This window comes from Spermophilus citellus (genome assembly GCF_964194105.1).
Source record: "Spermophilus citellus genome assembly, chromosome: X".
NCBI lineage: Eukaryota > Metazoa > Chordata > Mammalia > Rodentia > Sciuridae > Spermophilus > Spermophilus citellus.
The window spans coordinates 40,853,775-40,877,610 of NC_138190.1; the positions used below are offsets into that span (position 1 = coordinate 40,853,775).

A 23,836-nucleotide genomic window follows, 5' to 3' on the forward strand; every position below is an offset into this window, starting at 1 on the left:
TTATGAAGTCCAACAACAACAAGTGCTGGAGAGGATGTGGGGAAAAGGGTACACTTGTTCATTGTTGGTGGGACTGCAAATTGATGCAGCCAATTTGGAAAGCAGTATGGAGATTTCTTGGAAAGCTGGGAATGGAACCACCATTTGACCCAGCTATTCCCCTTCTCGGTCTATTCCCTAAAGACCTAATAAGAGCATGCTACAGGGATACTGCTACATCGATGTTCATAGCAGCACAATTCACGATAACAAGATTGTGGAACCAACCTAGATGCCCTTCAATAGATGAATGGATAAAAAAAATGTGGCATTTATACACAATGGAGTATTACTCTGCATTAAAAAATGACAAAATCATAGAATTTGGAGGGAAATGGATGGCATTAGAGCAGATTATGCTAAGTGAAGCTAGCCAATCCTTAAAAAACAAATGCCAAATGACTGCTTTGATATAAGGGGAGTAACCAAGGACAGGGTAGGGACGAAGAGCTTGAGAAGAAGATTAACATTAAACAAGGATGAGAGGTGGGAGGGAAAGGGAGTGAGAAGGGAAATCGCATGGAATTGGAAGGTGATCCTCAGGGTTTTACAAAATAACATATAAGAGGAAATGAGGGGTAAGAGAAGAATAATACAAGTGGAAGAAATGATTTACAGTAGAGGGGGTAGAGAGAGAAATGGGGAGGGGAGGGGAGGGGAGGGGGGATAGTAGAGAATAGGATAGACAGCAGAATACATCAGACACTAGAATGGCAATATGTAAATCAATGGAAGTGTAACTGATGTGATACAGCAATCTGTATACGGGGTAATAATGGGAGTTCATAACCCACTTGAATCAAACTGTGAAATATGATATATTAAGAACTATGTAATGTTTTGAACGACCAACAATAAAAATAAAAAAAAGAAAAAAAAAGAAATGTGTTAATTTGCTCAAGTGATGAAACCCCATCTGGAAGAACAGCTACAATTAGAGTCACTGTCTTGCTAAGTTTATGATACTCTACTGTCTTTCTCTAATAGTTATTTGTTTTTTGCACAGGCCAGATAGCTAAGTTGATGGTGATATGATGGGAATTGTTACCCCTATATATTTCAAGTCCCTGATGTTAGTAGTAATCTCTGCTGTTTTTCCAGAAATGGGATATTGCTTTTATTTTTCTATTTTCTTAGTTAAAGGAAGTTCTAATGGCTTCCACTTGGCCTTTCCCACCATTATATTCTTCACTCCACAGGTCAGGGAACCAATATAGTCATTCTGACAGTTGCTGAGTTATGTGTATTCCAATTATCATTGTTTAACTAGGGAAATAACCACAGGATGGTGTCAGAGACCCACCAGATCCACTGTGAGATGGATCTGATCTAAAACTCCATTAATAACTTTCTTTCTATTAAACATCTACCCTGACTGATAGATCACAGTGATGTTTTGTGTCTCCAGGTCTCCTCTCCAGTTTGGAGCAAGAGTCCAAAATCCTCAAAAATATTTCCTTTTCCTCAATGTACAGTTACACTGATAAAAGACCACAGTCTCTTTGGGGAAGACTGAGAAAGATTAATAGTATAAAATTTTAGTATTTTATCGGGGTCCTTCCTCAAAGAGACTTGTTATCCCTTTCATTCAAGCGGCCCTGGGCCTATAAACAGGCTCAAGCCTGGGAATTGATTGAGGTGCCATGACCTATTTATTTATTTATTTATTTATTTATTATCTTTTTATGCTTCAGATTAGATTTTTGTTTACTTGTCCTAGAACACTTATTTTTATTAGTTTTTTTTGGTTATATATAACATTATGATTCATTTTGACAAAATTATAAAAGCATGGAAAATAATTTGCTCTAATTGAGTCCCTAGTACTTCCCTTTCCCTCATCTTGTCCTTCCCTCTGTTCCCTTCCTTCTCTACTGACCTTGACCTAAAACTCTTCTGTTTGTACAGACCAACTAAGGTTTAATAGACTGCTCATCTGATTCTTTTATGGGGATGCCAAGGTCAATTAGGTAATGCTATAGATCTCTATAAATCAGACTATTCTGAGTATTGCTTTGACTCTTCTGTCCATTGTGGTAATTATAGCCATCTTGCCTATGGCAATCAGAGTACCTCCACTTGGCCTCTGCTACCCCAGGATCTAATTACTCCCATTGCATTTATGTTTCCCTTTTCATTGAAAACAGTTCCAATTTTAATTTCTGAAATACAAATGAGCAATCACAGAACTCTTAAAAGATGCTGGGGCTCCTACAGATTTGTTTCTCACACTTGTGATAACAAGTATGTCCTCTGGACACTCCTGGAATGGATGTGCAGATGTTACATGATAAATCCACACTAGCATTCCAAATTCCCAATGGTTTTAGATACTTTTTTCTCCAGTCTACCAAGGCATTTCTGGCATTTCAGCTTCATTTAGTGTAGGCCAGCTTTTGGTCCATGAATCAGCCAACCAACCAGACTATTAGAGACTTTTTGACCCCTCAAGCAGCAACATCAAATTCAGAATCTCTGTTTAGTGGGTCCATATCAAACAACTAAATGTGATCTAGTATTGTGTTCCTTCCACCATTATCCCACTCTTGATATCCATTTCTACACATATTCTCCATATTTTTGTCTGTATAAATTAGAGAAGTCATGCAGTTCTTCTGGTGTACATGCATCCTCATGGGCTATACTTTGTGTTTCACCTTTTGAGGCTTGCTTGAACTTGAGTCTAGTTATATGCCTAGAAGTTAAGAAGAGTGATGGGCATCAATCCTTAGGAGAAACAGCAATGTTTGGAAAGGCAAATACCTTAGGGGATGTATTAGTCAGCTATCCATAACTAAAACTAAATACACAAGGCAATAAATGTATAAAAAGAAAAGGTTTCTTTTGGCTCATGGTTCTGTAGGTTCCAGTCTAAGTTTGGGTGGTCCTGTTGCTTTGGACCTCCTCTGAGGACAGCATATCATAACATGAGTGTGTGGCAGAGCAAATTGCTCACTTCTTTTTTTTTTTGTAATATATATTTTACTTTCTCTTAGAATATTCATGATTATTTTTGGTTTTCTAGTTTAAACATACATCATTTCAAAATTACATAAAATTGTGTTTTTTAAAAGGATCTAGCAAGATAGTACACTGTGAAATTACTCAGTGACTGAATTATTTTACACATAAAACTGTGAATTTCAGTTGAAAGAAAAACTGCACTAATAGGAAATAATTCTATCATACATACACATTTACAGTTTTTACTTTTATATCTTCTTTTTTTTCCTTTTTATTTTTATTTTTATTTATTTTTATCTTTTTTTTATTGGTTGTTCACAACATTACAAAGCTCTTGACATATCATATTTCATACATTAGATTGAAGTGGGTTATTTAAAAATCATTTTCCCCAAAAAAACGATTCTTCAGCATAAGATAGATAAGTATTTAGTACATGATTAGTATATATACACAAGAGGCTATGAAAAATTACCCATAACTTTAAGAAATTATGTTCCAGAGGTTAAAACAAAAGTTTAGAAAGCATTTAAATATCTTATCACCTATAAAGCAGCAACAATATTTAAATTATTAAAGATGGCAAATCCAACAATACATAATCATAAACAGTCCTTTAAGAAATATATTTAAGGGGCTGGGGATGTGGCTCAAGCGGTAGCACGCTCGCCTGGCATGCGTGGGGCGCTGGGTTCGATCCTCAGCACCACATACAAATAAAATAAAGATTATTGTGTCTGCCGAGAACTAAAAAATAAATATAAAAAAAGAAATGTATTCGAAAGTCATTGTTCCATAAAATATTTACATTGTTTAAATTACATGATGGTAACATTTTCTTTTTCTATTTTTAATTGAACATATTAATTAAAGAACCTCTAAACCACTCCCTCTTAAACTACTCTTCTTTAGTAAAGGAGACTTTATCCTTGGGTTTATTCAGCATCTTTATATCATCCAACAGCTTTTTGGATGTTAAAATATGTGTAGAACCAATAATAACTTCACAGGATTTATGTAACTGAGAAACTTCATAAGCACAGTGCATTTCAGAATATGTAATTCCTCCAGTTACAAAAATAATCAGCTTTGATCCATTTTTTTGGTCCAATTCTAAATAATTAGTTCTAGGTTTCTGGCAAGCACTTACAGCTCCAGAGCCATTCCACACTGCTGGACACTGAGAACAATATGGCCATTCCTTTGAATCTAATCTATTATCAATGGCATCTTCCATAATATCTTTGATAAAAGGTGTCCATCAAGAAAGGTGAAAAGTTTCTTCTGCAGACCGATCCTTTCTTAATGGTTTTGCCTTGTTGAGATTTATTGGGATAGAGGAAGACAGAGTTATGAATCATGTCACTCTCATTTTCTATCTTTTCATTACAGATCAACCTGTCCAAATATTCTTCTGTAGTTCCATTAGTACTGAAGATATAAAGTAGGATTGCTCTTATTTTATCACAATTATCATGATTTTTATTGAGTAGAACTGGAAGAAGTACTCTCATAGCATCTTTCACCTTCTGTCCTTCTGCATAAGTTCCAAGTGCCAGGTCCTGTTCAGTTTTACAGAGCTTTTCTATGTTAAGCTTGAACTTATTCATACAATCTTCTGCTAAATTAGGATGGACAATTTTCTTAGTAATCTGTTTACAGAAATGGGGCATCTTTTTCATCAGCTGGGTAAGAGGACTAAGTGATGTCTTTCCTTCTGTTGCTTTCTTCATTGATGAAACTTCCTTCATAAGCTTTGGAATTTCTTCTAGTACAACTGCAATATGCCGATGTCGAATTCTCACCCAGAGGTCATCATCTTCTTCAATGATTGCCTCCTTTTCTTTTCCATCTGTTTTGTATTTGTATGTATCATTCTCAATTGGAGTAGATCATATGCCATTGCCTGAAAGGTCAGTTCATGCAGGATAGTGGACACAGGATCAAAGTCACAATCGATTATTAAGAGCTTGGAATGAGTTTTACCCTTTATTAGTCTCTTTTCATCAATCTTGTAGTAGTCTTCAAGTTTTTTTTTCAACCAACTGTGCAAGTTTACTGGCATTATCTAGAGGCTTACTTTTATATCTTACTCCAGGATTTTCATCCAAAGTGGCACATACTGTAACTATTTGCTTAGCCATTGCTTCCATAATGGCATCTTTTCCATTGGCATTGCCAGGGTCTGGACTATAACAGTAATAAAATGCATCTGGTACATCAAGAGTATACACAGTCAGTGAAGTGTAAATATTGATGGATGGAATATTCTATATGTGTCTGTTAAGTCTAAATTATTGATTATATTATTGATTATATTACTATAGTTTCTTTGTTTAGTTTTTGTTAAGAAGATCTATTCAGTGGTGAGAGAATTGTGTTAAAGTCACCCAGTATTATTGTGTTGTGGTCTATTTGACTCTTGAAGTTGAGAAGGGTTTGTTTGATATACGTAGATGCCCCATTGTTTGGGGCATAGATCTTTACAATTATTATGTCTTGTTGATGTATGATTCCCTTGAGTAGTATGGAATGTCCTCCTTTTAAAAAAATATATTTTTAGTTGTAGATGGACATGATACCTTTATTTTATTCATTTATTTTTATGTGGTGCTGAGGCTCAAACCCAGTGCCTCACCCATGCAAGACAAGCCCTCTACCACTGAGCCACAACCCCAGCCCTGAAATGTCCTTCTTTATTCCTTTTCACTAACTTTGGTTTGAAGTCCACTTTATCTGATATGAAGATGGAAACCCCTGCTTGTTTACATGGTCCATGTGAGTAATATACTTTTTCCCATCCTTTCACTTTCAGTTCTGGGTGTCTTTTCCTGTGAGTCTCTTGAGGGTGGCGCATTGTTGGGTCTTTTTTTAATCCAATCTGTGTCTTGTAATTGATGAGTTTAGGCCATTAACATTCAGGTTTATTATTGAAATATGTTTTGTATTCCTGGTCATTTTGGTTTATTTTTGTTTTTTTTTTAAGAGAGAGTGAGAGAGGAGAGAGAGAGAGAGAGAGAGAGAGAGAGAGAATTTTTAATATTTATTTTTTAGTTCTCGGTGGACACAACATCTTTGTTGGTATGTGGTGCTGAGGATCGAACCCGGGTCGCACACATGCCAGGCAAGCGCGCTACCGCTTTAGCCACATCCCCAGCCCTTATTTTTGGTTTTTAACATGACTTGGTTTCTCTTTGATTGGCCTTTCCCTTAGTGTAGTACCTCCCTTTGCAGATTTTCATTGTTATTTTCCATTTCCTCTTCATGGAATATTTTGCCAAGAATGTAGTGCAGACTTTTTTGCTGTAAATCCTTTTAATGTTTGTTTATCATGAAAGGTTTTTATTTTGTTATCAAATCTGAAGCATAATTTTGCTGGAGATAAGATTCTTGGTTGGCATCCATTTTCTTTCAGAGCCTGGCATATGTTGTTCTAACATCTTTTGGCCTTGAGGGTCTGGGCTGAAAAATCTGCTGAGATCAGAATTGGTCTCTCCCTATATGTAATCTAATTCTTCTCTCTTATGACCTTTAAAATTCTATCCTTATTCTGTATGCTAGTAATTTTAATTATAATGTGCCTTGGTGTAGATCTGTTGTTATTTTGTACATTTGGTGTTCTGTTAGCCTCTTGTATTTGATTTTCCAATTCATTCTTCATGTTTGGGAAATTTTCTAATATTATTTCATTGAAGAAATTGTGCATCCCTTTGGTTTGAAACTCTGTCTTCCTCTATCCCAATAAATCTTAGATTTGGTCTTTTGATGGTATCTCATAATTCTTGGATGTTCTGTTCATGGTTTCTTACCATCTTCACTGTGTGGTCAACTGTGTTTTCCAAATTGTATATTTTGTCTTCATTGTCTGAGGTTCTGTCTTCCATGTGATCTAATCTTTTGGTGATGCTTTCTAATGAGTTTTTTTAATTTGTTTTATTGTTTCCTTTATTTCAAGGATTTCTGTTTTTTTTTCACAATCTCCATCTCTTTCTTGAAGTAATCTTTTGCTGCCTGTGTTTGCTCTCATATCTCTTTGTTGGAGTGAGCAATATGTGCCTGTATCTGCCCACTTAGGTCATTCTTTAATTCTCAGATCATTTTAATTATGTACATTTTGAACTCCTTCTCTCGTGTTTCTTCTACTGCACTGTCAATGGATTCTATTGTTATAGTATCTTGGTTGGTTTGGGGCATTTTCCTCCCTTGTTTTTTCATGTTGTCTATGTGTCTTCCTCTTGGAGTATTGCAGTTTCTACCCTATAATCTTGTAGTGTCCCTGCAGGTTAGGGGAGAGATCAATGTTTAGGGGGGAGATCAATGTTTACAGCACCCAATGCAACTAATATGCAGTCATAAATCAATTAGTGTGTATTTAGACATTTACAGTTTTGCTACTATAAACAGAAATAACAAATACATATAGACAGTAAGTTTGCATAAGTGTTTACATTTTCTAGTGGTGGACAGAGAGAATGGGTGGGATATGATTTTTATGAGGTAGGATGTGAGAATATAGAGGTATTAGATTATAGGACAAGTAAAAGGGGAATCAACAGCAGTTTCCTGTTAGCAGGAGGAAAAAAAGATTATATATAGAGAGGCAACCTTATGCAAGGCTCCCTATTGCCTCTGCAACAGGATGGTGACTGTTAGCACACCTAGTAGGGACACCTCTGGTGCAACTGGGCCCACAGGGACCTTGGTGATGGTCTTCTAGGTCCTGGTTGTTGTCCCTAGATGAAAGTGGCCACGTCCCTAGTTGGTGGTGGCAATACTGTCAAGCCTATAAGTAACTTGCTGTTGGGTTTCCAGGCCTCAGTCAGTGTCCCAAGATGGAATCTGCCCTAACTAATGGTGGCGGAGGTGGCAGCAGAGGTAACCCAAGATGACAGTGGAGGTGTCCCAAGATGGAGACAACTGCTTTCAGAGATGGTGCTGGAAGGATGGGCTGGGCAGCCTGTCCCGTCATGGCACACTGTGTTGTGTGGTGCTACCACAGGCAGCTGCCTCCTGGCCCTGTCTGTTGTCGCACAGTGGAGATTACCATGTGGGAAGGGGCATGGTGGTGGCTGCAGTGTCCCAAAATGGAGGTGGTTTGGGTGGAGTCAAATGTTGGTGGATAGGGAACTGCAGCTTGAGTGTTCCTGTCCATGCAGGTGGCTTGCAATGGTTCTGTGCTCCAGGCAAGGCACTTGTTGGGTTCTGGTCTGGGCTCTGGACGAGGCCTGGACCTAATTCTTTATCATTTTCTGTTAACAGGGTTTGAAGTTCCCAAGCCAGAGGTCATATTCAAGTTGGAGCAAGGAGAGGAGCCATGGATGTTGGACGGGGAAACCCCACATCAGAGTTATTCAGGTGAGTGAGTGTAAACCAGGTAGAAGACACACATGGAAATAATTTTCTTTCCTAAGAGAGGCCTGAGCTTTTAAAATGCTACCCTTATTAAAGGTTTTAAACCTTAGGAATTGCTCAAGGATAGAAAGTTTTAGCCTCTCAGGTACCAAATTATTCTTTCCCTTTCTTTTCCTTCCTGTTATAAACTGTCTTCTTTGCTTGGCTTTCCTCCAGGAGAATTGCCCCTAATTTCTATAGTCTGGATCATGCCAGGCTTTCTTACTAGGGATCTTGCTTTCCTATCACATTTTTTTTTGTACTGGGGATTAAACCCAGGGGCACTTAACCACTGATCCACATCCCCAGCCCTTTTTTTGTATTTTATATAGAAACAGGGTCTTGCTGAATTGCTTAGTGCCTTGCTAAGTTGCAGAGCCTGGCTTTGAATTTGCAAACCTCCTGCCTCAGCCTCCTGAGCTGCTGGGCTCCTCCTATCACATTTTAACACTACATCACTTCAATCAGACTCCCAGAGTGTTAGATTCTTATAATATTCACTCAGGTTTTAAGGAATTGCATTCTTTGAAAATCAGCTATTTTCTCACTCTTATTCTTCCTAGTATCCTTTAGCTTTCTTCTTCCGTTCGTATTCATCTTCTCCAAGATATTAAAAAAAAAACATTTACAACCAACCTTACTTTCTATTTTCTTTGTAAGTATCAGCTTCAAATTCCTCACTCCTCTCCACCTTTTCATAGCCCCATGTCTCTCTTATCTTATGACATTGCTTCACTATCACTTAGCATTTTTTTCTTTTAAAATCAACTTTATTAGGGGCTGGGGTTGTGGCTCAGTGGTAGAGAACTTGCCTAGCATGCACGAGGCCCTGGGTTCGATCTTCAGCACCACATAAAAATAAATGAATAAGGGTATTGTGTCCAACTACAACTAAAATATTAATAAAAATCAATTTTATTAAGGCATAATTTAAATAGAATAAAATGTATCCATTTTAAGTGTGCGGTTTGATGGTTTTGATAAAGGTAGACACTGGCATGATGACATAACATTTCCATCACACAAAATGCTTCCTAATGCCCCCTGGAGTAAACACTATTACTTTAGCCCCAGGCAAACACTGACATGTTTGGGTTTTTTTGGTACAAGGGACTGAATCCAGGGGTGCTTTACCACTGATCTACATCCCCAGGCTTTTTTATTTTTTATTTTGAGACAGGGTTTCACTAGGTAGTTTACAGCCTCCCTAAGTTGCTGAAGCTGGCTTCGAAACTGTGGTCCTCCTGCTTCAGGCTTCTAAACCACTGGAATTACAGGCAAGTGCCACCATACATGGCTGACATGATTTTCATCACTATAGATTAGATTTGTCTTTATTAATGTTTCATATAAATATATCATAAGGTATATACTCTTTTGAGTTTGGCTTCATGACTTAGTATAGTCATTTTGTAATTCTGTTCCTGCTTCATTCTGAGTAGTACACCATGATGTGAATATATAAGTTGAGCATCCCTAATTCAGAAATTAAAAAATCCAAAATTCTCCCAAATCTGAAACTTTGTGAGCATTGATAGGACACTTGAGAAGTTTCAGATTTTGAAGCAATTCAGATTTAAAAAAAAATTTAGTTGTAGATGATCACAATACCCTTATTTTATTTGTTTATTTTTATGTGGTCCTGAGGATCGAACCCAGTGCTTTACCTTCTAGCCACAAACCCAGCCCCAAGATTTCAAATTTTTGAATTAAGGATGCTCAGTTGGTAAAGTCTTTGCAAATATTCCAAAATCTGAAAAGCCCCCAAATCTGGAAAACTTCTGGCCTTAAGCATTTTGCATAACGAATGCTCAACCTGTTTTGTAATTTGTTAATCTGTACACCTGTTGATGAATAGGAGGTTGGTTAAAATTTGGTCACTAGGAATGAAGCTGCAGTGAACATTCTGATGTGCCTTGTGTGAATGTGAATATGTTTATATTTCCTTTGGGTAAATAATTAAGATTGGAATTCCTGGATCAAATAATATGTGTATGCTTACTTTTATAAGAAATTGCCAAGCGTCTTGCAAATTGGTTATATCATTTTACATTCCCAATAGCAATACATGAGAATTGCTGTTGCTATACATCTTGGTCAACCGTTGATATCGTCAGTCTCTTTAATTTTTGCTACTGAAATGTATATGCATGCTATTTCATTATGTTTTAAAGTTGCCTTCCTCTGATAAGAGTAATGATGCTAAGCATCTTTTCATGTGTGTATTGACATTTGTACAATTTTAGTAAAGTGTTCATATCTTCCCCATTTTTATTGGGTTATTTGTCTTCTTATTATTGAGTCAATATATTTGTTCAATTTAATACCTTTACCATATATATATGTATTGCTAATATTTTGTTCCAGTCTGTGGCTTGTGATTTTATTTTTATTTTTGTGTGTGTGTGGTGCTGGGGATTGAACTCAGGGCCTTGTACATGGGAGGCAAACATTTTACCAACTGAGCTATATCCCCAGCCCTAATTTTATTTTTAGTGGTGTCTAACAAAGTACAAATATTTTAATTTTGATGGAGTCTGGTTTATCATCTGTTTTATTGTTTGTACGTTTTGTGATCTGTTTAAGAAATTTTTGCCTACTACTAGGTCACAAAAATTTTCTGATATTTTCTTCTATAGCTTTATAAGCTTTTTCAGTTTAGGTCTAGGGTCCTTTGTGTGTGTGTGTGTGTGTGTGTGTGTGTGTGTGTGTGTGTGTGTGTTTGTGTGTGTGTGTGGTGCGCACATGAGTGGGGGGTAAGGATTGAAGTTCATTTTAATTTTTAGTTTTAATTTTTTTAATACTGGAGATTGAACCCAGAGGTGCTTAACCAATGAGCCACATTCCCAGCCCTTTTTATTTTTTATTTTGAGACAGGGTCTGGCCAAGTTTCTTAGGGTCTTGCTAATTTGCTGAAGCTGGTCTTGAACTTGAAATCCTCCTGCCTCAGCCTCCCAAGTTGCTGGGATTACAAGCATGCACCATTGTACCCAACTGAGGTTCATTTTTTTAAAAAAAATATTTATTTAGTTGTAGATGAACACACAGTATCTTTATTTATTTATATGTGGTGCTGAGGATTGAACCCAGTGCCTCACACATGCAAGGCAAGTGCTTTACTACTGAGCTACATATAGCCCCAGTCCCCTGAGGTTCATTTTTAAAATAAATGTTTTCTGGTTGTTAAAGAACCTTTTTTTGAAGAGTTTTTCTTTTTCCCATTGAAATTCTTTTTTTTTGTTGTTTTGTTTTGTTTTGTTTGTTGTACCAGGGATTGAACTCAGAAGCACTTAACCTTAACCTCTGAGCCACATCCCCAGCCCTTTTTTTTTTGTATTTTATTTAGAGACATGGTCTCACTGAGTTGATTAGTGCCTTGCTAAATTTCTGAGGCTGACTTTTTTTTTCTTTTTTGTATCAGGAATTCAACTCAGGGGGACTCGACCTCTGAGCCACATCCCCAGCCCTATTTTGTATTTTATTTAGAGACAGGGTCTCACTGAGTTGCTTAGTACCTCACTGTTGCTGAGGCTGGCTTTGAACTTGAGATCCTCCTGCCTCAGCTTCCCAAGCTGCCAGGATTACAAGTGTGCGCCGCTGCGCCTTGCTGGTAATTAATTAATTAATTTTTATTTGTTCTGATTAGTTATACATGACAGCAGAATGCATTCCTATTCATTATACACAAATGGAGCACAACTTTTCATTTCTATGGTTGTACATGATGTAGAGTCGCACCATTTGTGCAATTGTACATGTACCTAGGGTAGTGATGTCCATCTCATTCCACCATCTTTCCTGCTCCCGTGTTCCCTTTCCTCTCCTCCCTCCCCATTGCCCAATCCAAAGTTCCTCCATTCTTCCCATACCCCCCCCCCCCCGCCCGCCCATTATGGATCAGCATCCACTTACCAGGTAGAAAAAGTAAGGGGAAAGCAGGGACCAGAGCTTTTATTTTTATTTATTTATTTATTTATTTTTGTGGAAAGAAATAGACCAGCCATAGTGATCAGGCTAGGCAGGGTTATAATTTACTAGTTTGAATAATTTCAGTGGGCTCCAGGGTATAGGGATTGTTCCTACTTGCCTGGTACCTGTCTCTGGGGTGATTAGGTAAGGGATATAGCATATCACTCACCCTGTGAGAGCCCAGTGAAGGAGGTAGTCATGGGCATGGACTATGGATTGGTTGATATATTCATGATATATTCATGATTTGAGTCTTTTCCTTTCTCGAGGAATTAGCCAGCTCTGGAAGGGGCAGTATATTCATGATTTGAGTCTTTTCCTTTCTCGAGGAATTAGCCAGCTCTGGAAGGAGCAGTTTCTTCTGGATCACCTTAAGCCCTAGATGCCAGCTCATCAAGAATATAGGAAATTCAGAAATATAGCTAACATGTGGTCCTTTAGACAAACACATACATTTTTATTATTATAGGTTTTATACTAAGTCTTCAAATCAGTTGATACAAGTTCTACAACTTTTCTTTTTTATTGCCTTGGCTTGTTTTGGTCATTTGCATTTCAATATGAATTTTATAATCAGATTGTACTTTTTACAAAAAGCCTACTGGGATTTTGTTTGGAGTTGACTCTACTCTGTGGATCAAGTGTAGAATTGATATCTTAATAATATTGAGACTTCTAAGCTATGAATATGGCATATTTCAGCAATTGCTTAGACCTTTAATTTCTTTCAGTAGTGTTATAATTTTGATTGTAGAGATCTTATGCACTCTTTATTAAATTTATCCCTAAGTATTTGATGATTTTGCTACTATTATAAATGGAATTATGAATTCTATACTGAGCTACATTCCTAGCCATAATTTTGTTTTGTTTTGGTACTGAGGATTGAACCCAAGGGTGCTCTGTCATTGAGCTATGTCCCCAGTCCTTTTGATTTTTTTAATTTGAGACAGACTCTCACTAAATTATGGAGGCTGGCCTTAAGCTCATGATTCTTCTGCTTCAGCCTCCCAAGTCAGTAGGATTACAGGTGTGCACCACCACACTAAATTAATTTTTTTTAGTTTTCAAATTATCTACTGCTAGTAAAATTTTCTACTGATTGACTTTTGTACATTCACTTTGTACATTGACTTTTTACATTTCTACATCTACCTTTGAATTTTTAATAGGTACTTCAGGGATTTTCCTCTTGATCATTATCACTTAAAAATAGGGATACTTTTACTTCTTTTTAAATCTCATGTTTTTAATTTGTTTTCCTTTCCTTATTTTATTGACCTTCAGTTCAGTGTTGAATAGGAGTGATGAGTATGGACATACTTGCTGTATTTTCCATATTAGGAATAAAAATTAGGTCTTTTTAAGTCTGGTATGAACTGTGGGATTTTTTTTTTTTTTGCTATTGTTGCTGCTGCCATTTGTAGATTATGTAAGAATCTTTCTAATTCTAGCTTGTTGAAGTATTTTTTTGTTTTATTTTTATCATGGTTAAATGTTGAATTTTATCAAGTGCTTTCTTTATGTATTAGATTGATTCTAGAAGTTTTTCTTTTGTTCTGTTGATATGGTGAATTTATTTCTTGATTTTGGAGGGGGTACTGGGAATTGAACCCAAGGATGATTAACCACTGAGCCACATCCCCCAGCCCTTTTTTATATTTTATTTAGAGACAGGGTCTCTCTGAGTTGCTTAGGGCCTTGCTAAATTGCTGAAGCTGGCTTTGAATTTGGGATCTTCCTGCCTCAGACCCCTGAGCCTCTGAAATTACAGGTGTGCACCACCATGCCTGGCTACTTCTTGATTTTTATTTCTTATTTTGAGACAGGGTCTCCCTAGGTTGCATAGGGACTCACTAAGTTGCTGAGGCTTATTTCTTAATTTTTAAATGTTGAATGAACCTAGCATTTCTGAGATAAATTCTGTTTGACTTTCATGTATTATTATGTAGTGATTCTATTTACTGATATTTTGTTTAAAATATTTGCATGTTTCCATGAGTGATACTAGTTTGTAGTTTTATTTTTTGGCAATGTCTTTGTTATGTTTTTTAATTAGGATTATAGTTAGAAGTGTTCCCTTCTCTATTTTCAGAATTAGTTTGTATAAGATTGTTATTTCTTTTTTATAGCTTCATCGAATTTATTAGGAAATCCATCTGTATCTTAAGTTTCTTTTTTTTTTTTTAGAATTTTTAATATTTATTTTTTAGTTCTCGGCAGACACAACATCTTTGTTGGTATGTGGTGCTGAGGATCGAACCCGGGCCGCACGCATGCCAGGCGAGCGCGCCACCGCTTGAGCCACATCCCCAGCCCAGATGTGACAATTTTAATAACAAATCCAATTTCTTTATTAGACATAGGGATTTTCTGATCTTTGATTCATCTTTTGCCAGACCTAGTAAGTTATATCTTTCAAGGAATTTGTTGGTTACCTCTATAGTGTCTAATTTAATCCTGTTGTAGTCTAAAAACAGTGTAGGATTTCAGCATATGGTATTTTTAAAGGAATGTTTCCTGCATCTCTGAAAAGAATTCAAGTTGGTTGTATTTTGTTGAAATCTACTGTTTCCTTACTGTTCAACTCCAGGGCTAAAAATGTCCCAGCATACTATTTATTAATCCTAAAGGAAAAACTTGGAGGGTTCAACAGAGAAGTTTTGGACATTATTACTTACTCCTCAGTGGCAGTGGATCAGGATAAAATGGAGGACCATGCTGTGCCTACAAGCAGGGGGAATATATAGGATAGGTTGCATACCACTGCACAGGTGGATTTCTTCAGATGTTTTATAAATATGTTTTCTTTACAACCAGGGCCACTCTGTTTAGATTCTTTCCTAAAGACTGGAGATAAGGGAAGTGGCCAGCTCTCCCTCTCTGTTTTCTTTGTTATCACATTCTTTAGATACCTTCTTTTACCACAGGCTTTCCTAGGTACTGATTGATGTTCAACCCAGCATTCCACTCCTTTAATGGCTTAGAATACATTCATGTCCCTCACATGAGGGTCAAACCCTCAAATATATTCTGTGATACTCTGAGGACAGGGCTCTGGAGGCACATTGCATCCATATCTTACAACAGCATTACAAAGAGCAAGAACCTATAAACAAGCATACTAAGGTAACTGAGATAACATTAATTTGTTTAGACACTTGGGTTAAAGCATGAAAGATATTGTGTTTTAGTCCAGTTGTTTTATCCAAGTCCATTTTATCTCATGTATGGTTGGACTGCTCAGGGAAGTCTTTGTGTTGCAGGCACAGGGAGTTCTGGGCAGATCCAGCAGTCATTCTGGTTGGCATGATGTGCGACTTCCATCACCCACTCCAGAAGTAGGTTACCTGTGGCTAATCTATGGAGAATATGACAGATGTTTAATAGGCACCAATAATGGTGAATCAGCTCCATGAGGCAGTATGCAGGCTGCTGTGCAGTTTTGTGTTTGTAAAGTAGCCTGCACAGTAGGCCTGCCTGGGCAGGTATATCAAACCAATCTGTCTGTTGGCACTTCAGGGGTATAGAAAGAATAAGACACCTCTGGAATATATACCCATCATAAACAAGGTGTTCATATCAAGTGGAATACAAAGTGTTCCTTCGGTGATGATCCCCAGTGGTAACATCATCTGTACTTGTAAGGGCCAGATCCCTGACACAGTAGGCTTTACTTGTAAATTTAGACATTCTCCCTTCTGTCAAGGTATCAGTAGGACAAACCACTGGTGGCTTACTAGTCCATGGCCAACTAATGCTCCTTGTCTCCAATGGGAATTTTTTTTTTTTTTTTTTTTTTTTGGTACTGGGGATTGAACTCAGGGGCACTCGACCACCAAGCCACATCTCCAGCCTTATTTTGTATTTTACTTAGAGACAGGATCTCACTGAGTTGCTTAGTGCCTTGCTTTTGCTGAGGCTGACTTTGAACTCATGATCCTCCTGCTTCAGCCTCCTGAGCAGCTGGTATTACAGGAGTGGCCACCACGCCTGGCTTCCAATGTGAAGTCTTAAGGAGCTGGCAGCAGTTTGTGCCATGGGCCAGTTTAAGAAAATGCTTAGTAGAGGTGTCTTTATCTGTAACCCTAAGGCTGGCAGCCATGGGTCTGAAAACAGAATAGACACAGCTGGGCAGGGGTTATGGCTCAGTGGTAGTGCACTTGCCTAGCATGTGCGAGGCCCTGGGTTTGATTCTCAGCACCACATAAAAATAAGTAAACAAAATAAGGTGTTGTGTTCAACTACAACTAAAAATAAATATTAAAAAAAAAGAAACAGCTGCAGTGGCTGGTGTCCAGGTTTCTCATTTAGTGTCCTCAGTGCCTCAGGCAGGTGAGCAGCCCGCCCCTGCATAGAGCTACTCTCAGGCCTGAAGGCTCCTGTCAGCAGGCCGCACATTCTTTCAGTTTATCCAGCTCCTGTTGGACTGCATGACAGGCGGGAAGTCCATGTCCTGGTGTGGAGCCCACTGTTGATGTCATGGTCTGTGAGATGAGTTCCTTGGTCACTCTCAGTTACCTGGGGTGTGCCATATGTGGCACTCAGCTGAGTTGCGTAGTGCCTCGCTTAAGTCCCTTAAGACTTGCCTTCTGATTGGCTCTTGCTGGAGAAGGTTTTCATCAAGTCTGTAACTCTGTCCACCCAAGTCAATGTGTATTTGGTCCCTACTGATAATGGGAGAGAAAAAAAGTATTCTATCTGCCATCACTGATGAGGGACATCAGTCACCTTGCTTAATATGCCCCTTGGTGGCATCCATCATTGTGAGCAGCACTGAGAGTGGGCAAGACAGTCCTGGCATGGAGCAGCAACATCAGACCTCCCTGTGGGAAGTCCCAGTGTGTCACAGCTGCCCACATCGTCTTCTGACCTGCGTGCTTTATTCTACGATGCAACCAAGTGGTGGGTTCTTCTGCTGGGGCTCCCTCCAGCCTTCTGATCTTTGCTGGTTGTGCAGCCTTGACTGGCACTTCTCTGCTGATGGGCCCCATAACAAGAAGGGCAGCACAAGTGGCACACAGTTGTCTTTCCAACAGCTGTAACATTCTTCTGTCCCCTTCCATACTTGTGATCAAAATTCAATGGGAGGGCTGGGGTTGTGGCTCAGTGGCAGAGCACTTACCTAGTATGTGTGAGGCACTGGGTTTGATTCTCAGCACTGCATATAAATAAATTATATAAAGGTCCATTGATAATAAATTTTTAAAAATTCATTGGGAGTCTTATGTCTCTTAATCCACTGTCATAAGCACCATCCAGTCATCCAGAATGACATGGACAGTAAATTCAACAGGTTTCGATATGCTTAGTATCATAATGGCTGTGCCTGTTTTACTGTTCATTGGCCTCTTTAAAGCCCTCAGTATGAGTGTCAGTCCAGTCCCACACTGTCTCCTATACAAATAATACAGGGGTCATAATTACTGAGCCAGGTGAGGGATAAAAGCCTTCCAATAATCCAATAGCCCCACAAATTCTTGTATTTGCTTTACTGTGTTGGGAAGTGGAAATGCCTGGACTTTATCTATTACAGCTTGAGGTCTAACCATTTTTTTTCCCAACCCCAAAATTTCACTGATAAGCCAGGACTCTTTACTTTGTCAGGGTTTATGGCCCATCCTCTCCCTTGCAAATGAGTCAGAAGCATGCATGCCACCTCAGTGGATGCTGAAAAAGATTCAGAAGACAGAAGAATGCCATCAACACAATGAAACATTTTTGTCTGTGGAGGTATAGACCTGGTTTCTAAGTCTTACACCACTGTACTCATATGGTGGGGGCTATGGAGTTACCCTTGAAGTAATGACCTAAACGTCCATTGTCCACTATCAGCTTACCTACTGAAAGCAAAAGGGTCTTGACTTCAGAGGCTTTGTCTATGATAAAGGATGCATTAGCAAGATCTAATACACAATGATACGTTCCCTGGGTACTGAGCTCTTGTAAAATGGTGGCTATATTGCAAAGGGTTGCATAAATTGGAGGCACCACCTTATTTAATTCCGTAACCCATCGTCTTATGTCACATTCCATCCTGCTTTTTTACAGGCCATACAGGGGAGGTAAACGGATTGTGTTTGGGGCAAATTATATTACTGTAGCTAATTCATACATGGTTTCACTTATCTCTTGATGGCCACCAGGGAGCTGATATTGTTTGGTGGCAACATTTTGGGGGGTGCAGGTGAAACAACAAGGAGGTATTTTATGTGCTCTCTTTTATTTATAGTTTTTTTTTAATTAGTGCATTATAGATATACACAAAGGTGAAATTCACTGTGGTTTATTCATACATGTACATAGGATAGTTTGGTCAGTGTCATTCCTCTATTCCTCCCTTTTCCTGTCCCTCCTTCCTCCCCCATAACACTCTTCCTCTGCTTTACTGATCTTTCTTCTAATTTTATAGGATCACCCTTCCTCCTTATTTTGGTCTAGTTTCTTTTTTTTAAGAGAGAGAGAGAGAGAGAGAGAGAGAGAGAGAGAGAGAGAGAGAGAGAGAGATATTCGGTGGGCACAACATCTTTATTTTATTTTTATGTGGTGCTAAGGATTGAACCCAGCGCCCTGCACATGCCACATGAGCGCGTTACCGCTTGAGCCACATCCCCAGTCCTGTTTTGGTCTAGTTTCTACATATGAGAGAAAGCATTCAACCCGTGACTACCTGGATCTGGCTTATGTAACTGAGTATGATGTTCTCCCATTCCATCCATTTATTAGCAAATGTCATAATTTCATTCTTCTTTATGACTGAGTTAAACTCCATTGGTTATGTGTATGTATGTATGTATGTGTGTGTATACATATATGTACACACACATAAAATCACATTTTTTGTGTGTGTATATAATATAAATACATATATATTATATACACACACATACATACATACATATAAAATCACATTTTCTTTATCCATTTGTCTGTTGATGGGCATCTTGGCTGGTTCCATAACTTGGCTATTGTGAATTGCATTAGCATGTCCTCTTAATATTGGCTTTATAGAAGCTGGGATTGTAGCTCAGTGGTAGAGGGCTTGCCTAGCACATGTGAGGCAGTGGGTTCCATCTTCAGCACCACATAAAAATAAATAAATAAAATAAAGGTATTGTGTCTATCTATAATTTTAAAAAAACATATACAAATTGGTGCAGCCAATATGGAAAGCAGTATTGAGATTTCTTGGAAAATTGGGAATGGAACCACCATTTGACCCATCTATCCCACTCCTCAGCTTATACCCAAAGGACTTAAAAACAGCATACTACGGGGACACAGCAACATCAATGTTTATAGCAGCACAATTCACAGTAGCTAAATTGTGAAACCAAACCAAATGCTCTTCAGTAGATGAGTGGGCTCTCCTTTCATTACATCTCCTAATAGGAGAGGTGTTCTCTCTTTTTGGAATAGGAATCCATTCCACCTTTCTGATCACCTCCCCTTTTGCTTCCTTATTGAGAGGTAATAGCTGAAACCTCTTATCCTTCAGCAATTATGTCCATAACTGTACCAGGGTGTCATTAGTCATTTATCTGTTTTCCCTTCATCTACACCTGCTGCTGTTAGGTCCACTCACATCTGTCTATTGGAGACTCAGAAAGGTCTTTCCGGTTTGGGCTGGGTTTTACAGACTACTGTTTTCTGCCATAAGCAGTTGTGTGGCTTGCTGGAGTGGCTGCCCTACTAACAGGGATATAATATTGATACCAGGGCACCATAACTGCATGTAGAATAGTATCCCTCATCCCAGCAGTAAAGGTCATACCGTCTTGTTCTGGGAAAGGTTGCACAGAAATAGCATGTTTCATTCCCAGTTCTGACAAATAGCTCTGTAGTGCTTCCTTAAAGAGCCAGGTACCTCTGGGCATAGGAATCTCTTTTGAATTTGGTATTGTATTGAGAATGGCAAGAAGCAGCCAAGCTAGTAATGACCCCACACCTTCATCAGCATCAGTGGTGTGAAACCACTAATATAAAGCAGGGGGGACAGTTACCAAAGGCATTTCATAAAGTTTTGTACCATTCAACATTATCCCATCTGTTCCAGTGTTCCACAAGTGGAGCAGCCATGCAGGTACACTTTCTTTCATTTTCTGCCTGAACTTGGACCCCAGTTCCATTGGTTTCATGGGTTACACAGTCTATGGTGGTATGTAAATATCTCTCTGTGGTGGAGAGCAGATCTGGGTCCACCACTTCTGGCTGTTTCTGCTGGGTCTTTAACTTTTGGACCATTACCAGTCTAGCTTCCATTATATCTTCATCTTCCACCTCAACTTCTGAGTTACTGGAACTAGTGGACTTCCTGAGTGGATTCCACATATAGGTGTCCCAGTTTTACTAGTCACCAATGTCCTATTATGGGGTCTGGGCCCACGATGCCTATTCAGTTTAGCATAATAGCATGATCTACAGACACTCATCTGCAAGTTCTAAATGCCACTGTAGCATATTCTTGCTGTCAACCTGTCCTAACCTAGCTATTTTTTCTAGTTTTAACTCTTTTTGTACTCTGCAGAGCTGAGCCTGAGTGGCTAGCTCCTGTTCTGGGGCTAACTTTAATGCACACGATAGGAGCCTTGCCACCACTACAGTAGCATTGTTTGTTTCCTTTCCCTTTCCTACAACTACTTTGGATGCTACTTCTAATATTTTCAGCACCCTTCTTTTCATTTTCAGAGTATCTCCATACCCACCCAGTGGTCCAGACCCCTCTAATAGGAAGCCACCTAAATCCAGGTGGCCAACCCAGGATATGCCCCGCAGACTGTCTGCCCTTTCCCAATTCCAGAGTCAACTCAACATGTTCCCCTTTGGGGTCCTGCCAACTATGCCAATTGTTCCATCCCAGGGCTGGAAATTCCCTAGTGTACTGTTTACCACTTCCAAAGGAAGAACTTGGAGAACTCAAGAGAGAAGTTTTGGACATTGTATTCCTTACTCCTCATTGGCAGTGGGCTGGGATACAGTGGAGGGCCACACTGTGCCTATAAGCAGGGGGAATAGATAGGCTAGGTTGCAAGCTTTCCTAGGCACAGATTAGCATTTAACCCAACACTTACTGATTTGTCTTCTACTTGTTCAAGCAGCTATATGTAATTTGGGGGTAAAAAATGGCAAGAAGATTTTAAAATTTATATGGGTATGCAAAAGATCTAGAATACCCAACAGAGCCTTGAGAATGAAGAAAAAGTATGGAAGATAGACAATACCTAGTGTTAAGATTTACTTAAAAAGAAAAAGATTTACTGTAAAGCAACAATAATCCAGGCCATATGGTATTGGTGTAAGGATAGACAGATATGTAAAGAGATTGGAAGAAAGTCTAAAAATAGACCCAAACATATATGGACAACTGATTTTTGACAAAGCTGCCAATGCATTTCAAAGGGAGAAATTAAAGTCTTTTCAGTGAATTGTGCTGGAACAAATGGATATCAGTATTAATGGAAAAATAATACTTTGATCCATGGCTTATACCATATAAAACAACTCAAGTTCTAGTATTACTGAATTGTTTTTTATTAGACAAATCCATCTAACTGATAATAACTATTAACTATAGAAAATATTTTAAAACAAACTACTGAAGACACTGGGAAGATATCCAAAGAATATTTTTCTCACCTATCGTATATGGATGTAGTAGTTTGGGATTGTATCCCAAATATTATCAATATTATTTTATAGCAAAGTAAAGCTGTATATTCTTTTATATTATTCTGAGGAGAGGTGTTTTTTTCCCCATAGTAGAAGAAATATTTGTTTGTTTGTTTGTTTTTGTGCCAGGGATTATTTATTTTGAACTCAGGGGCGCTTACCCACCAAGCCACATTCCCAGCCCCCTCATTTACATTTTATCAGAGACAGGGTCTTACTGAGTTGCTTAGGCCCTTGCTAAGTTGCTGAGACTGGGTTTGAACTCATGATCCTCCTGCCTGAGCCTCCCGAGTTGCTGGGATTACAGGCATGCGCCATTGTGCCTAGCTTATTTATTTACTTTTATATGGTGCTGAGGATTGAGCCCAGTGCCTCACATGTGCTAGGCAAGCATTCTGACACTGAACTACAACCTGAACCCAATGTTAATGTTCCTATCATAACAGACAATTGACCAGGCTACACTCAACCTGGAAATGTTGTCTCATGTAATGTGGGTAGCAACTCAGCTTTTAGTTCAGCAGCTTTTAGTTTGCCCCACCATGCAGATTGGAGTGGCCAGCCAGAGACATATGCAAAGTGAACATAGAGAATTTGGCATTCATTTTCTTTTTGTTCTTTCTTTTGAGGTTGCCCTCTCAAATCTGTAGTGGCCCTGGGCACCCCAGCCTTCCTCCCCTGGTTCCTCTGGCAACAGGATGACAAGATTTTATGGGAATTTGAACTGGTTCACATTGCTGCTAAAAGTGCAGCTACTTTGAACATAAACCAGAAGAAGAGGGAACTCTGTGCTGATAACTTCATGTATCTTTGGACTCCCCCCCCCCAAAGTCTTCTTGCTTTTGATATTTGTTTGTTGGTTTGTTTTGTTTTTATAGAAAATATGTTTAATGAACACAGAGGTATCTTTCTTAAGGAACTTACTTCTCTGTACTAGAATCTTATGATTGATTCTTGTACATTGTATTCTGAGACTTTACTAAATTTGCTTATTAATTCTAGTAGGTCTTTTGGCAAATAACCAAAATTTTCTATGTACATTATCTTGTCTTCCTATCATTATCTTATTATTATATAAGCCCTTTATTTTTAATTTATTTCCAGTCTAAAGGCAATAACTTTTAGTCTTTCACCATTAAGTATATCTGTGGTTTTTCTTAGATGACCTTTATTAATTTGTGACAATTTCTATCTACTTCTAGTTCAAAGAAAATCTTTAACATGAATGGATGTTGAATTTCCAAATGCTACTTCTACATATGTTGAGGTGAACTTTTATTTCCACTAATGTGGTAAATCTCATTGATTTTTTTCAGGTGTTAAATTAACTGTGTATTCCTGGAATAAAAATTACTTGATTTTGGCATATTATCATCTTTATGTATGCCTTTATTGAATTAGCAGTATTTGGTAAAGATCTTAATCTCCATGTTTATGAGAGACATTGGTGTTTACATTTGGGGGAAATTTCCCTTATAATATCTTTGATTTTGATATTGTTAATTGTAGTCTCATAAGATAAGTTGGTACATTTCATGCTTGCTGTTTTCTGAAAGATTTTGTTTGAAATTGCTATACTTGGTAGATTTTTTCAGTGTTTACTCCTCTTGTTGTGATTTTATGTGAGAATGCCTTAAATCTTATATTTTTCCTTAAATATGTGATAGAATTCACCAATGGACTCATCTGGATTATTTGAAAATTTCTTTGTGGGGCTATCATTACTTTTTAATTCAGTTTCTTTTTTATAGGAATACTCAGATTTTCTATTTCTTTTTGTTTTAACAAGTTACTCTTCCAAAGA

At 38.2% G+C, this 23,836-nt stretch overlaps 1 protein-coding gene and 1 pseudogene across 2 annotated transcripts in view; one reads left to right on the forward strand and one right to left on the reverse strand.

The window, feature by feature from the left end:
* The window catches only part of ZNF81 (zinc finger protein 81), a 71,830-nt gene that overhangs the window by 34,390 nt on the left and 13,604 nt on the right, over positions 1 to 23,836 (forward strand). The window contains exon 4 of the mRNA XM_081276577.1: positions 8,263 to 8,358. Coding sequence (XP_081132703.1) covers positions 8,263 to 8,358 — 96 coding nt within the window. The remainder of the gene's footprint in view (positions 1 to 8,262; positions 8,359 to 23,836) is intronic.
* Positions 3,902 to 5,860, reverse strand: LOC308638927 (syntaxin-binding protein 3-like; annotated as a pseudogene). The gene is made up of 2 exons: positions 5,795 to 5,860; positions 3,902 to 5,273 (listed from the first exon to the last, which is right to left on the reverse strand). The product of its transcript is annotated as a syntaxin-binding protein 3-like (transcript).